This window comes from Squalius cephalus (genome assembly GCF_949319135.1).
Source record: "Squalius cephalus genome assembly, chromosome: 17".
Lineage (NCBI taxonomy): Eukaryota > Metazoa > Chordata > Actinopteri > Cypriniformes > Leuciscidae > Squalius > Squalius cephalus.
The window spans coordinates 25,470,103-25,488,746 of NC_137138.1; the positions used below are offsets into that span (position 1 = coordinate 25,470,103).

Below are 18,644 nucleotides of genomic sequence, written 5' to 3' on the forward strand. Positions count from 1 at the left end.
TTTCATAATTACTTCTATTGTGTGTTGAAATAACGGTTCAAGTGTACTGCCGAATGTGCAAGCATTTATGGTAAACAAAAATATACTTTAGTGTAATTTCTATTGAAACTTTTGTCATAAATTTGTATTTACACATTCGTAATGATTTACAATTTAGTACATTTAGAATATATTGACTTTAAATGTAGTGCTAAATAACACACTACAGTTAAAATAATCATCTAGTTCTTAAAATGTGCTTTAGTATGTTAGTGACATCAAAATAAGTGTACTTTAAATTATGACAAAAGGTTATTAAAACAACAATTTAAATTATTTAAAATGTGTAATTAATAATCATAATGTAATTATTAATGTCATCTCATGTTGTTCCAAACCCCCCTCCATACAATGAAAAGTTAACAGGGAGGTCGGGGACCATTGTTGTTTTGGACTTGATTGACTTTCATTGTGTGGGAAAAATGAATGAAACATTTTTCATAATAGTAGAATTCAGTCAGTCATAATGGTTTTGAAACAACATGAGGGTGCATAAATAATAGCATAATTTTTATTTTTGGGTGAACTCTTTAAGTCAAACATTGTGATTGGATTTTTCGCCATTTGTAAATGGTTTCAACAATGGTTTCTTATTTGAAAAAAAGCTTCTGAACTGTAGAGTTAAATATGCATCTGGACGGTTTGCTGAATTTTATTGAGTTTAACCTTCGTCCCTCATCGCTTAAGCTTTGTTTAATGTCCATTATAGCGCAGTCAATGAGCTCTTTAGCCAGCCGTAATCAATCCCTTACTGGGTGACCTTTCCTCATCCCATTAAACTAGCGAACACTTACCTTAAATCCATGGATGAGTTAAATAAGCTAAGTGAAGGGGCCCTCCAATCCTCTTTGTAAATATATAGCTTAATATCTTCCCTCCCCAGATCAGTTCCTCAATGTGAATATGGTTAAAGGAAGTCAGGCGAGATTAATGGGATGGCTCAATTGTCTCGGTTTCAATCATCTTCTCTTTGTAGCCCTCCTTCTACAGCCCGTCTCTGTCCCCATCCAGCTGCTTCCTTAGTAACTTGGCCATTCACTTAACGGAGCCTTTTAATCAGGGGCCATTTGGAGCAACGAGAGCTCTATGAGAGACAGGCAGCTTGGACTATTGTGCCTGAACTGAATGATTCCCAGGAGGCTAAACTGGAGGGGACACCGCAGTTTGTCATACAATGGGGCTCAAATTGAATGAAAATGCAATTTAACCTTGTTCTACCCAATTAGGATTTGAGGAATAGAAGATATTGATGGTTGGACATGCCACTAGACAGATTTTCAAACCAGTGATTTGTAGGTCTCCTGTCATGGCATGTAATATTTGGTCAGGCTGAGGTAGAATGTTGTATGATTTAATTTTTTTTTAAAGAAATTAATTCTAATCAATACTAAGAAATATGATTAATAAGGACCAAATCAATCAATTTGAAATGATTTCTGAAGGATCATGTGACACACTCTTTCACTTGCCCCTTCAAAAAATGCGTCAATGTCGTGCCCTATGCGTGGTGATGAGCCGAAACATTATGACTATTCACAAGTGTGTTGTTATTAGGGGTGTAACGGTACACAAAAATCACGGTTCGGTACGTACCTCGGTTTTAAAGTCACGGTTCGGTTTATTTTCGGTACAGTAAGGGAAAGAAATGCAAACATTAAACTGCAGGTTGTTTATTACTATAAACTTTTTTTAACAAGTTGTTTACACTTTTTTAAACACTTTTTAATAAAATATAATAAAATAGATATAAAATAAAAAAAGAATAAGAAATAAAATACTGCTGCAAAGTTCTCCACTAAATAAAATACTCTCAGTCTCAAACCAATATCACATAATAAAATATAATGAAAAATATAAATAAATAACTATGATTACAGTGCCGGATTGATTACAACTATGATTACAGCAGGAACAGAAAATAGCCCTATATTAAAATAATATTAAACAAATATATTAATGTATTATTATTTTTCAATAATCAATCAACAATCAATTTACGATTTTTTTTCCCACTTTTTTAATAATTATCAAAATAAAATATAGTCCAAAGCTATAGTACAAAGCTATTATTACCAGAGCATGTGATCAGAGCAGGTCATTTTACCATTGTTGCCAGCATGACTATACCAGCTCAGCAAACAGAAATCTAAGTTACTACTGAGAAATTTCACCTTATTTGAGCGGACTTTGCTTTTCCAGTGCGTGATCGGTACATGATTGGAGTGTTTGGGCCGTTAACGACAGAGCAGAACGCGCAGCGCAAACACGGACTCGAACATTGAGCAGAGAGCGCAGCGGGTCGTCGACACACACACACACACACGCGCGCGCACGCCACGGAACGGAGAGTGCGGCGGCGCACACGAAGCGGAAAAGCTTGCAGTCTATTTCATTGTTACAGTGACGACGGGTAAAACACGGGTAAAACCGGTAAAACCAGAGAATGTCTAATAGGAAAAAACATTAGAATCAGCTGCAGGGCGGGATTTGCGCTGAACGCGGAGACTTCCGCCACTTAATATGTTCGTGTGGAAACACGAAAATGTACCTATGTTCCGCACACAAAATATTGCATTCAGTCATTCGGTACACACGTGCACCGAACCGAAAGCCCTGTACCGAAACGGTTCGGTACGAATACACGTACCGTTACACCCCTAGTTGTTATTAATGTCTAGATAGATTAGATGGTAAGTAAACAACCAGTTCTCGTTATCAACGTGCAGGAAAAATGGGCAGGAATAAAGATCTAAGGAACTTTGACTAGGGCCAAATTATTATCTCGTTATCTCTGAAACGACAAGGCTTGTGGGTCGCTCCCGGTCAGCAGTGGTGAGACTTTACCAACAGTGGTCTGAGGAGGGACAAACTGACCACAGGGTGTCGGGCGGCCAAGGCTCATCGATTCACGAGGGCAACGAAGGCTATCCAGCCAACAGAAGATCTACTGTGGCACAAGTCACACAATTTTAATGATGGTTGTGGGAAGAATGTGTCACAACACAGTTCATCACACTCTGCTGCATATGGGGCTTCGTAGCCACAGACCAATTAAAATGCATATGATGACCCCTGTCCACCATTGAAAGGGCACGTGAGCATTGGAACTGGACCTTGAGGCAGTAGAAAATGGGTCCCCTTGTCCGATGAGGCCGTGTACGTGTGCACCGTTTACCTGTGGAAGTGATGGAACCCGAATGTACTGTGGGATGACGACAAGCCGGCTGAGGGGCAATATTCTGCTGGGAAACCGTGAGTCCTACCATTCATGTGGACGTAAATTTGACGTGTTACCTACGTAAACATTGTTGCAGACCAGGTACACCCCTTCAGGACAATGGTTTTCACTGGTGGAAGTGGCCTCTTTCAGCAGGATAAAGAAACTGCCACACTGCACTCATTGTTCAGGAATGGTTGATTGATTCATGACTCTATGATGAAGAGTTCAAGCTGTTGCCCCTCTCCAAATTCACCAGATCTCAATCCGATTGAGCATCTGTAGGATGTGCTGGACAAACAAGTTTGATCAACGGTGGCTCCACCTCGAAACCTACAGGACTTGAAGGATCTGTGCCCGGTTGCATAAAGCACCTTAAGTTTTTCCCTTAAGTATGATTCTTAAGGGGCGATTTCCCCTTACCTAAGAGAATAACTTAAGGGTGTTGCATATAATCTCTTAAACGGTTCTCTTAGGTAAGGGAAACATTTAAGTGTTTCACGACAGCGATCCTGGATTCACGTTATAAAAGTCTGTTGTTGCCATAGATACGCAAAACACTAACACGCCGCCTCGCGTCTAGGACTACTGTATCACACACCGGACGCGCACTTTCTCAGTTTATGGCCAGCAATATTGTTATGTTTAAGGACATTATGGAATTAAGATAATGTCTGTACGTTATGTTATGACTGTACTGTACAATTAAATATAATCGTTGCTATAAGTCTGCAGTCTGAACACTTTACCTCAGAGCGTCCGTTAACTGAATGAATTGAGAATATCACCTGAAAATCCGATACACACTAATTGTAGCCTACATTTATTGAATGGTAGCCGATTTATGCACGTGTAAAACATATCCCATTACTGAAAACTCCCAGTTGCAAAAAAACGCAGTGCTATAAGCAGTTGTAACACCGCAGGTAAAGAGTGGTTGTGATGTGTGACATGGTCAAGGTCGCTCTCTGGTTTGTTAGCGATGTATTGCGCAAATATTGCGCGTCGATCAAATCGGTATTCTTGCAACAATTTTTCATCGCTAAAATGGTCCAAAGGGTTCTCCCTATCCCTAAAAATTCTTCTTGGCACATAATGATCTTCAGCTGGTTCCATAAATTCAGCCATGTCGTCTTATTTTTGTCCGCGTTACTCTTAAAGGGTTACTTCAGGATTTAGCATTAAGCTTTGTATTAGTAGAAAACCTGTAGTATTTTCGAATTACCGTACTTTCCACCCTCATATCCCCCTGAGAGGAGAGATTTATGTATTTTTTGTCTGGAAAAAATCCTCCGATGACGCAAAAATCGTCATTTTGCGTCATCGGAGGATTTTCTGGCCAGAGGCTAAAGACTACAGCCAGTAGATGGCGTTGTTCCGCATGTTTTCAGCCCGCCCATAGAGGGTGGGATCTCACTCACAGAATGTACACAGTGTCAGCCGTCTTTCTTTGGAAGCTAAGCTTGCAGGCTCTTGTTCTGAGGAGAAAGCTGAATAGTAGGAGAAAGCTGAGTAAGTAGGGAAAACCATCCTCCTTTTCCCGGACTTGTCCGGCGGGCGAGATCGTTCAAAATGTCCGGGATTCAGCTTTTGCGTTCTGCGGTCGCCATTCATTGTTTACATGCAGCTCACCTTTTGTTTCAATCTAACTGAATTCATTCCGATTGGTGAATCTGAATGTAGTGTTTACATGAACGCTAAACAAGTGATCGTTTGATGTGCGTTTTACCCTTGCTAAGAAAATTCCCGCACCTCCGTGAGAGATGCGAGACCCGGCGCGTCACAGTAACGACGCCACCGGTCTCGCGCCATTCTCCCGCGGCCGTCAGCCTCGTCCTGCTCGCCACGGTAAACATGATGAATGGCAACTGTAGAACGCAAAAGCCGAATCCCGGACATTCTGGGTGATCTCTAGAGATCCCTGGCAAACTCATCACGTAGGCTAAGCCTTGTTGTTTTCAACTGCGCACTCTTACCGGTAGGCGTGGCCTCCTAAGGCAGCGAAGCAAGTGCATTCTGGGAGTTGTTGTCTTTCATCCACATAAGCCAAAAATACATTTTCTGGCTTTTCTCAGTCTAGAAAGCTCCAAATTCAAAAATTTCTTCACATTTCTTCTACTTAAATGACCTATTTTAAATACACATTCATCTTCCCAGAGGTGAAGTATCCCTTTAAGGTTACGATTTCCAAACCTTAAGTTATACTTAGGGAAATGACCGTTAAGGGGTTTTATGCAACACTTAACGCTTTTTAAGGGATTATTTAAGTGGAAAAAAATCATTTAAGGGAAATTCTAAGTGTTTATGACGTTTCACTTAAAGAAACCCTTAAGTAACACTTAAGGCTTTTTTTCTGCAACACCCTTAGGTTTAAGGGAAACATAAGGGCGAACTTTAGGGAAAATTACACTTAAGGTGCTTTATGCAACCGGGCACTGCCACTGCTTCTAACGTCTTGGTGCCAGAGACCACAGGACACCTTCAAGGGCCTCGGGAGGTCGGCGCTGTTTTGCATATTAGGCATTTGGTCATAATCTTTTGGCTAATGACAATATCTGTTACATTTGATGATATGTTGATGGCTGTGATTGTGTTTAGTAAAATGTTGTTGTTGTTGTTACACCATGGCTGTGTCCAAAATCGCTCCCTATAGCCTTAAAGAGCAACTTGCAGGTTAGAAGACCCAACAAGTCAATGTATAGAAAAATAATGTAGGAACTAGATTTTCTTTAAAAAAAATTTATAAATACGCTACAGTGGCTTCTGGAGTCGTTTTTGTGAGAAAATTTTACTTCCGCATCTGAAAATGGGCGTGACGTAGCACGAGGGAGAGCGGTCGATTCAAACAACAGGGAAAAATGGATCGCAATGACATTTCGGACGCTGAGGAAATTGTTGACGGACCACAGCCATACAATTATGAGCCTGCTAGGCTGCCAAGAGAGCAGGGACAGGCCAGGATTAATGTTAGACAGAACATATTGGAACTTACAATAACAGAAACTAAGCTTTGATCAGGCGTTTGTCATGCTCATTAATATCCGCCCAGACTAACGTTACGTGATATAACTTAGCGGTTTCTCATCGAGAGACAGAGAGATATTTATTCCTGAAACATTTTTTGTTCCATAGGTGCTTGTGTGGGAAATGCGAGGCAATGTTTACAGCTGAGGAAAGTCAGTGTTGCAGGGAGGTGGATGCATACTGGGCAGTGAGTGTTACTACAGTAAAGCCATGGTGAATGTTGCTGATCTGTGGACACTGGATAGTTCGTTCATTCATTGCACAATGTTTATTCCTGGTATCCACGTCAGCGCTGTTTGATCCGTTAATAACGGAGAAATGTGAATATTTCTCACTAGATCTCTCAGCGATGTTATTACTTCAGTGGCGAATTCACATGCTTTATTTACTGGATCTCGCAGTTACAGTGTTGCTTGATCAGGCTCGCGCTGCACTGGTCCAAACTGATAAACGGTCCACACAAACACAATAACGAGTAGCTCAGTTTCGTTCCGCTTACATTGCGTTTGCCAGTTGATACATCCGGCGGGAGAACCCGAAGATGCGTGCACTGAAGGAACCGCACCGCACCAGCTCTGAGTCTCACCCGGTTCTTACTTCGGGATCCCATGTTGAACTCCATCATATCGCCGGGACGATAATCCTCCGATCTGAAGTGAACGCTACACACGACCGCGTTTTCCGAAGCCGACGCGGAAGAGAAATCCCGTCTCTTCACCTGCACAAACCGCACCCAGGCACGAAAGATAGCACCGTCCTTTTTCTTGTTAGGAAACTGGTGGACTCGATGTCCTGACAGGCTGGAGTTTTTGCAAGCTCCACAAACACATAAATTTACCATGACGATGATAAATTGAAATACAAAAACTAGTGAAAACACACTGACTCACGACCGCTCTTACTGAATACCAACCTACTCTGCACTGAGCTGAGGCAGAGCACAGCACACATCTCCCTTGTGTGACGTAAAATGACGCGATGTTGAAAAAAAGCGGTTTGTACGAGCAGTCAACTTTATCTACTAAATTGGTGTCCTTATGTCGTTTTAAAACATTTTAAATCCTGCATTATCTTTTCATATGGTATTTTCATACACGGTTATATATTCATTTAGATTTTTTTTTTACATGCAAGATGCTCTTTAAATTGGGTACTATTTGAGGGAACAGCCATTTGTAGTGGTGTCCGAAACCTTAGTGGACGTTACCGAGTGCACTCATTCAATCCCACAATGCACCGCAATAATGAGTGTACAACCGATGTAACCCTCAACGGCTCGAGAATACCCATAATGCACTGTCTGTGAGTTGCGGCAAATCAATTCCAGTGTCTCGCCAGAACATGGCGCCTGCAACTGAATCATCCATTTTCCAAACCAGTGGTCCAATGTGGCTACATTGTAATATCATATAGTATAAATATAAATATTTTTTAATTGATTAAATTGTTTAATTAAGGGTTATACATGCTAGTTTCCATGACAGAGTTCAAGATAAATATTTTCATCTTACTACTGGAGCTGCCAGTTTGCTAAGTTTCAAATAATTATTAAACAACAAGAACAAACTATACAAAAGCTTCAGCCCTTCTGGCTTCCTTCTTTCACTCCCTCAAGTGGACCATATTAGTGGAGTAATGTATGATTTCAAACACAGCTCATGTGTACATGTAGGCAGTTTTACATGGCCTTTAGTTCTCCTGTGGATGAATGTTTTATTGCGCTGAGATATCACATCAGTGGTTTGTAATATAGCCAGGCATATATGCCATGCCAGGCGGCGTAATGAAAAGTGTTGACACTAAATTATTTGTGGCAGAATATAAATTTGTATAATGCCAGACATGGAAATATCCAAGTCATTTAGGCTGCTAATTCCAGTCAGGGAGGGGAAGCCATTTCTCCTAATTCATTCTCTCTCTCTTCCTTCCCTTCATAGTCTCTCCATCATTTACATTTCACACTCTGTCGACCCTAAAATTTCCACGTTCCTCAGCTCTTTACATTCTGCTCATGTCTGCGTTAAGAGCTGGGATTCTCTCTAGTGTTTGTGTGTGCGTGTGCGGGAAATGGAAATTGGAATGGTTTTGGAGTGTGCACACACTGGCAGGCTGCCAATCTCATCCCGTCACTGTCTCGCTTGGCTCTTTGAGCACTTGGTGTTGGGGGGCTGCAGTTGATTGATTGACAGGTGGTCCTCTCTGTTGAGCTCTTCGGGGTACAGCTATGACAGAAATTGGTGCCTGTTGTAAGGCGAGTGATAACTACTGCAGTCTAGCCTGTCCCTCAGTTTGGGTATGTTTGTAATATTATACACATCCATGTGCTTAAATGTATATTATAGCAGTTAGTTCCAGTCTACTTATTGGGATGTAGTACTAATATTTATTGAAATGATAGTCTAATATAAGAATTTCATTGTTTCTATAATATAACTCTTCGGCCCGGCGGTGGAAAATAGGCTTTTGTCATTTTTTTCATTTCGAGTACTGATAGGTTGAAGATCAGATATTCTTCAGGCATCTTGGCTTTTTTGTCTCCAATAAAATCTGAGTTTTAGCATCTGGAACTCTGTGACTCAAGTGATTTTAGACTTTTTCTACAACAAAAATCTGCAAAATGCTAGATCTAATGAGTGGTAGCTGACTAAAATACCCATCATTTTAACCCTTCCATTTAAATTTTGCATTGTACACGTCAATAACAGCCTTAACTTGTCAATGCTAGCAAATGACCATGGTATAAACTAGGGCTGGGCATTTGTTTCTTAAAATTATTAATTAATTTGATCAAAAGTAATTCCATTTTGTAAGATCATTTTCATCATTCAAGTAATTCCAAACTTCGCCAGGCAGACGACAACATTATGTGATCAAATACAAACAACTTAACACGCTCCACAGCGCCACCCAGTGCATTTAGTTCTAACTGCGAGTTAGTGCTTGTGATTTATCATGGATATAGTGCATTTACGGCCGAATATTCTAATATTCGTGCACACCCCTAGTATAAACGGGAAAATCTACGGCTAGCTGTGCAATAAATGATTTTAATGTAAAGGCAAAGAACCACCCGTCGCTAAGCGGAGGGTTGTTGCCTCCACGTAGTGCATTTAAGTCATATATCCATTACTTTTACAACCGTAGGATGTGCGCTGAAGAAAACGCATCTCAAACGCATTAAACACGCACGTCTGACGGTGGTGAAAGCCATGCAGGTTTATGATTTATTTTGAAGTCCTTAATATAATATAAAGAACATCTCATGTTTAAGATAACTTAAGCCCAATTTATACTTCTGCGTCGGACCTACGCCGTATCCTCTACGCTGCAGGCTACGCGTTGGTTTTCATTTACTTCTGTGTCGTTATACTTCTGTGTCGTTCTATGCAGTTACCCATAGAGGGAGGGGTTCTAGCAGACCAATCACAGAGCTTGCGGTTTGTGTAGAATTGACGCGTTGTTAAATTTTTGGAGAGGTGCGTGCCAGGGTGCGTCGTAGGCTATGCGTACTACACACAGCCTACAACGTAGCTACGGCATGAGTTCGACGCAGAAGTATAAATTGGGCTTTAGGGTGTGTTCACACTTGTAGTTTCGGTTCTCTTGGTTCTTTTGGTCCGGACCAAAAGGTGAAAATAATACATTTAGTCCTGGTTCACTTAGCATTCACACTGTCATTTTTAAGACCGAACTTAAAGATACAAAAAAAAACCTTATTTTGCGACTAAACTCGGCATTCAAACCAATGCTGTGTTTTAGGATAAATGCGATTGTATGCGCACATATGGTGGCATTTTGAACAGCTGAGAACTCGTGAAGAGTTTATAAAATGTGTAAAGGAGTCAAACAGCGGCAGGAATCCCTTTGTCACACACACACACACACACACACACACACACACACACACACACACACACACACACACACACACACACACACACACACACACACACACACACACACACACACAGATCTGTTGCAAGAAGACGGCGTTTCTGATGCCTGTACCAAACTGTGATGGGCAACATCACGACTATGATGAGAAAAAATAAAAAAATGTTTTGGGTGTTTTTGGTTCGTTTAGATGACTTTGGTCTGTGTTGCGTCCATATTTCAGTCGAACCACACACCAGAGTTTGTTTGTTTGGTGCACACCAGGGTTCGGATGGCAGCGTTCACACTTATTCAAATGAACCACACTAACAGAGCAATCACACCAAACCAAGTGTGAACACACACCCTTATATCGTGCACTTTTAGATCGTGCACTTTTTTTTCAGATGCGTTCACAACATCATAGTATATCGATATAAATAATATTGTCCCGTCCTAGGGGTGGAAACTCGGGGTTTGGTCCTCACAGAGAGAAGTTTTGGATGTGCAGTGTTTAAAACGAACTGAAAGACCCGTACCGAATACGTGTACATTCACACTCTTAATGTTTATCAGTTAAGATTTAAATTACAGAGCATTAATCACAATATATTGAAGTTTTGTTTTATGCTTCATGTTGTACTTTGTTTTTGTTTAATTTTTTTTTTTTTTTTGTGGTTTGGTGTCTATGGTCTGCAGCATTCTTACCAAACAATTTTTTTTTTATTGGCAGAAGAAAAAATAAAGTGCCAGTCAGACCATGATGTGTCTGAAATGTCACTTAACTTGATAATAAATGCATATTTTCTTGTAGAAAGCACGACACTCACAAATATGCTGTTTAACACTTAAATTTCACTAGTGTGGTTCAGAAGGTGTTTAAAGTCCCAATGTGTTGAAATGAGCAATGAGCTTTTAATGTTGTTTATATGTCTATGTGGTGTTTTTAATATGCTTTAAGACAAACCATGTGCAAATTCATAAGTCAATACCATTGCTGTGTATTTTTTAAAACTGCAGTGAACCAAAGACAGTCTCAAAATCGCGGTTTGAAATCGCTGGTGTTTCTGACGTCACAAACTACCTTGTAACCAATCAGGTCAGCGTGTGATCGTCAACAAGTGGATCTCTGAGCTGCTGTGAGTGAGTGGAGGCGGGGCTCATTTGCATATTCATAGAACCACGTATACTAAATGAGGCAAGAATGTAGAGTTATATTCAAGCTATTTTATGGCAAGAATAATTTTTTTTTTTTTTTATGTCATTTTGGTGATCAAAGATGAGTTTCAAGGGATAGAATTATTGAATACAGGGGGACTTTAAGAGAGAGCTGTTTATTCAAGCTACTTTGAATAGATTACCTGAACAGTTCCTGGAATTACACATGACATTGCCTTACTGTGAAAACACATTACTGGCTCCTGCGAAATAAAAAGCCTTATGTTATTGTACTGAACCAGTATCAATACGATCTGTCTCTGTCCCAGCTCAGCGAACATTACATTTAAACTGCTATCACGGGTCAATCTGTCATGCCCCATAAATCCATGAGCAGCATCGCTTAATTGAATTGCCTGGTTTTGAGAATCCAAGGCAAGTTTAGTGCTTTCTGTATCCTTTATCTCTCATCATGGGGTCCAAATGGAACAACACTAGGTTTTTTAGCTGGAGAAGTACACCTTGTCCAACTCATCCTCCTGTGTGTGTGTGTGTGTGTGTGTGTGTGTGTGTGTGTGTGTGTGTATGAGTGCGTGCCCATATGCTTATTACGACTGTATGGTGTGACAGTGTATAACATGCGTCAACATTAAATGTCAACAAAAACCCGATCCTGCTGTCTGCTACGTTATATCCTCACTCCTCAGCATGATTTAAAAAGTCTGACACCACCAAGGAAACATTTTATTCTATTTCTCAAAATGATAAACACAATATAATTGTACCTTATTGGTTATCTTCCAGGGTGTTGAATTGTGAAAACTCATTTCCCAATTTTTTTACCTTTGTGTTATGCAGTGCATGCAGTTAATAGTTTAAAACACTCTAGCAAATCTCAAAATTAATATTAATTTTACATACTGTACATTTATAATGTTGTGATGCCTGAATTGACTTGTAGTAGGAGTGTAACAATATATCGCAATACAAATATGCAACAATATGTATCATGGATAGTGACATTATAGTTCACGTGTGTTAGAAAAAAAAAATCCAGTTTACAGAGTTTTTAGTGTCAGTATTACATTCAGCTACTATAATGTTGAATATAATGTATAATAATGTAATGGGGGAATATTTGCTGGTCCTGATAATGCCAAATGTCTAATGTTACCAGTAAAAAGTGGTCTACATTATTTTGAATATATCTAGTCAGTGACAGAGTGCAAGCATATTCGTCTAAAACAATCCTGTGTTTTCAGCTTCAGAATCATGAATATTTTTCATATTCTGGTGTCACTATTGTCCTGTGCGTTGGGTTTCCAGCACCAAGTCCAAGCCTATTCATTTACACCCACAATGTAATATCAAAGTTAGCATTTTAGTTAACTACATTTTTGTTAACCTTTTACCATATGTCTTGGAGTATCACAATAATATCGTATCATGAGGATATTGTTACACCCCTAACTTGTAGCATTTAAAATGATTTTAGTTTTTTGGTGTTTTGTTTTAATTTATTGAGACAAAATGGTATACAATTTAAATATTGGCCATTTAACAGTTATAACTTGAATAATTGGCTTATCACATCAGACAGAATTTAAATTCAACACATTTTTAGTTTAAAGGTGCTCTAAGCGATGTTGGGTGACGTCACTTCTTGTTAACGTTCGAAGTATTGTCAAACAAAGCGGAGGCTAGCTCGACCCTCCCTCCTCCTCATCCCGTCCCCTCCCCCTCCCCCTCCCTTCCGTGCTTCCTGAAACAGGCTTTTCCGATGTAAATTCGGGACTTTGCGCGTTCCTTCTCCTTTTCCCTCTTCTTTGCTATTTGTTCATCGGAACGTCGTCTTTTTTGGTCGTGTGTCAGCCATATCAAAATTCAAGTGAGTATAATTCTAACGTTAGTTGTTGTCAAGGACATCTCTCCTCTAGCTAACTTCCCTCTTCATGCCTCACTCTCCTCCTCTCTCCACACCCCCCTTCATGTGCACGCGCACTAACCCCCCACCCCCAAATCATTCTTGTCGGTTTTTGGCTGGAACACTGTTTATGTTTCGTGGTCCAGGCTGGGTCAGTTTGTTTTTGTTGCCGTTTGTGGAGCCTGGTCTGTCTACAGAGACCGCATTTTTTTTACAGTGTGTTCAGGGGACAGGCAGCTAGCATATAATTAGGAGATGTTTGCTGTATGTGACAAAAAATGTTTCGCCCTAAAAAACGTGTGACATCGTTTAGAGCACCTTTAAATTTCCTGGAAAACTGTATCATGATATATACTTTGACTGTGAAATAAAAATGACTCAAACTGGGATGTTCTTACCACCCACCCTAGAATGCTCATGCATGCCATTGAAATGAAATAAGAATGCGAGTGTCAGCCTCCTTCCCGTGTAGCCCAATAATTGTATCCTCCTGATTGTCCTGCCAGTCATCATCAGTCTAAAAATACCTTTTCCAAAGCAGGGAAACCAAGAGGTATGAGCCTAGTGTGAATGTGTGGGTGTATGTGTGAAGGCACTCACCCAGAAAGTGAAAGAGGCTAAAGATGAGTAGAATGCAGTGAGACAGATTGTCTCTCTCCTTGTGCATGAATGTAAATAAAACCTTTGGCAGTGACTGCTAGATCCACAGACTTCCAGGCACACAGAGGTGTGAATACATCCAGGTTCATCTGATGCATCTCAACCCTAAGGAGGGCCGTGAAGGAAAGAGAATGATGAAAAGGAAAATGGACAATGGGGGAAAAAAAAAAATGAAATGCTGGAGCTGTGAGAATAAGTCATAGTCAGCAAGCCAGCTGTGCTTAAGTAAAGAAAATCCAATGCATGGTGTGATTTTATTATAGGCAAACACACACACACACACACACACACACACACACACACACGTGGAATATACAGGATTAGGGATAGGCAATTTATTTGCAGTATATTTCATTAAAAAAAATTTGATATGAACAATTAATATGATATTAACGGTTTATCGAAAAAGAAAAAAAAATGTAGGATGAGACCTGGATCTATCTGTCGGTTGTGGATTTTTTATGTACATATGTCCGGCGTGTACATTACCAGAGTGATTAAAAAAATGTGTTTACATGAATGAATCCTTGACAATAAGATCTTTTTTTTTTTTCATAAATATAACAGGATTTTTATTATGATTACAGGATTATAACAGAAATTAATTATTTTTAAATTTTAATTATTAAATGTAAATCTTGTACTCACTGGAAAATTTATAAAAATACCATTTATAATTTGAATTATAGATAGATTCATATCTATTGACAGATTCATTGAATATTTTTTAAATAAATTTGTTATAAAAGATTTCTACATCAAATAAATGCTCTACTTTTAAACTTTCCGTCAAAGAATTGTGAAAAAAATGCATCACGGCAGGTTTTACACATTCAAGCAATTTTAAACCATTCCCGCGCAAGAAGAGGCGAAAGAGAACTCAATTCAGTTCTCATGCGCTGTTATCTGTACGTATAGCCGTGAACACTGAATTTATTTCTCTTTCGTATCTCCTTGCACTTGAATGGACACATACACACAGAATTATGTCAAAATACTCGTCTAGGCAAGTATTATAAACCCAGTTGGTTATGTCTAAAAGGAATATTTCACTTAAAAATGAAAATTCTGTCGTAATTTACTCACCCTCAAGTTGTTTCAAACCTGTATGAATTTCTTTCTTCTGTTGAACACAAAAGATATTTTGAATAATGTCGGTAACCAAACAGTTGATGGACCCCATTGACTTTCATAGTAGGAAAAAAAAATACTATGGAAGTCAATGGGGTAAACGGTTGAGAAAGAAATCGGATGTGTATCATTGCATTGGATCCGTGGATTAGGTCTTAAAGTGACAGCAGCCTACAAATGCCTGCTGCTGTCTATGTCATTAATGTTAATCAAATAACAAAACACAGCAAATATGAATCCATATTTGATTTATACAGTGAACACTATAGTGTTGTTTTAGATTTAGGCCTAATTACATTTCTGTACCTGAGTACTACTGTTGGACCTTACTTTATTTGTCTATATTGTATTTATCTATGCTTATAATTAGTGTATTTTTTCTTACTTTTTTCCTGACCCTGTCCTCCTCACCCCTCCATTTTATTTTTTCTTGCAGATCTGAAAAATGATCCGATCTGTGACTAAAAACCGTAATATGATCCGAACCATGAGTTTTGTTATCCATTGAAGGATCATGTGAGACTGAAGATTGGAGTAATGATGCTGAAAATTCAGCTTTGCCATCTCGGGAATAAATTAGTTTAATATATATTAAAATGAAGTTGTTTTATTTTGTAATATTTTTTTTTTACTGTATTTTTGATCAAATAAATTTAGCCTTGGCGTGCCGTGCATTAAAGACTTCTTTCATAACATAAAACAAAAATATAGATAGGCTATCTTTATTTTGATATTCACAAATCATGTATAAATATATTTTTCCCCTATGGCTCACTCACTCGTGTATACGCATGTTTTTATATCTGCCCTTCAAAGTGCCGCAAGGGAAGAAACGAGCCCAAATCTAACATGAAAGACCTGTAGATTACGTTCTGCTTGAAGTCCCCAAATGGCTGTGCTACAGGCATGAGAGAGGGGAAAAAAACACGAGCGGAGGAATGGGGAGGTGAGAACCCCCCCCCCCCCCCCTCCACACACACACACACACACACACACACACACACACCACCACCTCCTCCTCCCCCACCCCCTCCCGTCGTGTGCAAGCGTGCTGCCAGTGCTGCAGTCCACAATGTTTTTCCGCGTCCGCAGCTCTGCTGAGTTGTCACCCTCCGGAGCGCAGCAACAACAGAGCAGAGAAGAAAGAAAGAAAGAAAGAAAGAAAGAAAGAAAGAAAGGAGGAAAGATTGTTTTGCAGAGATCGCAGTCATTTAGCCAGCTATATTTGTAGGATCTTGCACAATATGAGAAGAGGATGATGCTTTCCTGCGGGTACAACATCTCAGCTGACTGCGTTTAAAAGCCTTTAATTGAGGCTGATCAATTTGAACAGGATGCTGCGGTTCGTAGATGTGTTTGTGGCTTATCCTGAGAGCTTTTCCAAAGAACTGATTTGACCTGAAAATCCAGAATTGGGAACTGGGAGAAAAGCGTGGTGTTGTTTTTTTGCGTCTGCATGGAATGAGAGCAGAATTTAAATTGGGATTGAGGTGTTTTGACACTGACAGTTTCTGTACGGCTACTGAATCACAGCGCAGGTCTCTTTCTGGTCCTGTGAGGGGACAATGCAGTCCATGGTGTATGTTTTGAATCAATAGATTGTTTGTTTGGCTTTACTGCTGTTATGTGCATGTGTTAGCCAGCAGACGAGGGGACTGCGTCGCTCTAACCGGTCCGTAAGACTTGTTTTGGCAGTGTCCTTCAGGACACACAAACAGAATCTGAGGTAAACGGAGAGACATTGAATATAATTACACTGTGCTGCCATACACACTTGGACTTGTACAGATGCACTCATGGGAACGTTGTTTTCGCTTGAGTGAGAGAGTACAGCGTGTTCAGTTTGCCTCTGACTCTTAGTAGGGTCAGTAGGTTCATTCCACACAATTTCAAAATCATTTTTTTTGCATTAATTGTAAGATTCTTAAGATTTAGATTTTATCCACCTGTGAATGGAAAGACCCCAAACAGTTTTCTTGTTTATGTTGAGCAGCATTTCTTCAGGTTGATTTGTGAATACTGAAGATAGAATTAGGCTAGCCTAATTTTGAACGACACTGCAAACGATCTCCAAAGATTTTGACTGGAGTATTATTGTATTGAGGTGATGTTGTGCCCGGCCTCCTGTTTCCCTCTCCTGAGGGATTTGTCCCAGTTGCGGTGCCTGCTCGGTTGGCCACGACAACGAGGTGTTTGTGTCACGGGCACAAATCGACCAGTTTGTCATACCAAGCCACTTCCAGGGAGCAAGGTGAGTATTGTGAAGATCATAGTTCAATATATATAATTTTTTTTGTTGTTGTTGTTAGATATTATGTATTATGGTACTTGTTCACTTGCTGTTTGCTGCAGGAATATTTTATAGGTTTTTCCCCTTCACTTATTTTACTTGTTTTCATATGTCAGCTGGCATTAAGCCCATGCATTTACTTGTAGAGTAAACCAAAGGACAATTTTAGGAAAATATGAATGTTACAGGAATTGGGAATGAAGTTGCGCCGCCTATGGGAATAAAGTTTTAAAATATTGCTTTAAAAATACTTTCATAATAGTATGATGTTAATAGAATACTTTTTCTAGGATAAGTTTTAAGAAAAAAGTCATAAAACATGAAATTAAATTCATAATTTTATGACGGTTACAAAAAAATAGCCTCAAAGATACAAAAAAAAACGCTAAAAGACTTAAAACCATCACAATGTTTTTTTTAACGAAATGTTATGAAATTATTAAATTAAACTTTGATTTGACAAAAATCCTCAAAACATTACGATTTGATTCTAGAAATTGTAGATTTTTTTGTTTTAGTCTCGCACTTAGGCTACATGTCATCCTACATTACAGAAGGCTCAGTTTCCATGTCTTTCCAGCTCAATGCCAATTATACTATGTTCATACAGACACATTACACTAATTGCTCCGTAAAAACATTAAATGTAATTGAAGAACCGAGCGAGAAGGCTGCAAGCAAGAACTCCCCTCCCCCCTTTAACCTAATTACTCTGGCTTTCACTGGGCCGATTTCAGCTTTGAAACTTTTAACTAAATTGCTATTGATTCCGAGTGTCCAGGCTTCCATTGCAGTGGTTGAAGTGGGTGCGACGGCTTGCCACTGATCAGGAGAAATCTGATTTCTCTGTGCCTTTCGATTGGGTTATTTGAAGGCCCCCACAGAGATGATTGTAATTATGAACTGGGTCTTGCTGCTTCCCAGCAGTGATGAGGTCATGTGCAGAGACAATGACATGGTGCCTTATAAGAGGGGACCAAGATGATGGTGGCCTTTCTTGGTCAAAGAGCGCTTTCTCTTGCCATGTCATATACGTTCACCCTGTCCTTGAGAGAGAAGGGAAAAGAGACGGTAATGATGCCATCTTGTCTGTCCTGGGTTCAGTCTCTTGGGATCTGAATGCGGAGACACCTTCGCTTTCAACTGACACTTCGGTGATGGCAACTCAAGGTCCTCCTGCTTGTTAATGGAGGCGAGATAAGCCTGCCTCTCATTCATTTGGTGAATGGGAGACATCAATAGTTTCTTGAAATGAGGCTACCCAGTGCTTCCCAACTGTCAAGATTGTAGGCAAAGGCATCAGTCATTTGGTACAAGGAACGGTACCC

The 18,644-nt window shown here is 39.7% G+C and overlaps 1 protein-coding gene across 2 annotated transcripts in view; it reads left to right on the forward strand.

Moving 5' to 3' along the window:
- Window positions 1-18,644, forward strand: part of siah2l (seven in absentia homolog 2-like) — a 42,267-nt gene that overhangs the window by 13,958 nt on the left and 9,665 nt on the right. Inside the window, exon 1 of one of the 2 annotated variants that reach the window (XM_079847777.1) lies at window positions 16,131-17,277. The exons of the other annotated variant lie outside the window; for it this stretch is intronic. Within the exon in view, the coding sequence (XP_079703903.1) occupies window positions 17,134-17,277 (144 nt within the window). The 5' untranslated portion in view covers window positions 16,131-17,133. Of the gene's footprint in view, window positions 1-16,130; window positions 17,278-18,644 lie in introns of those variants that run through there. 2 annotated transcript variants of the gene reach the window in all.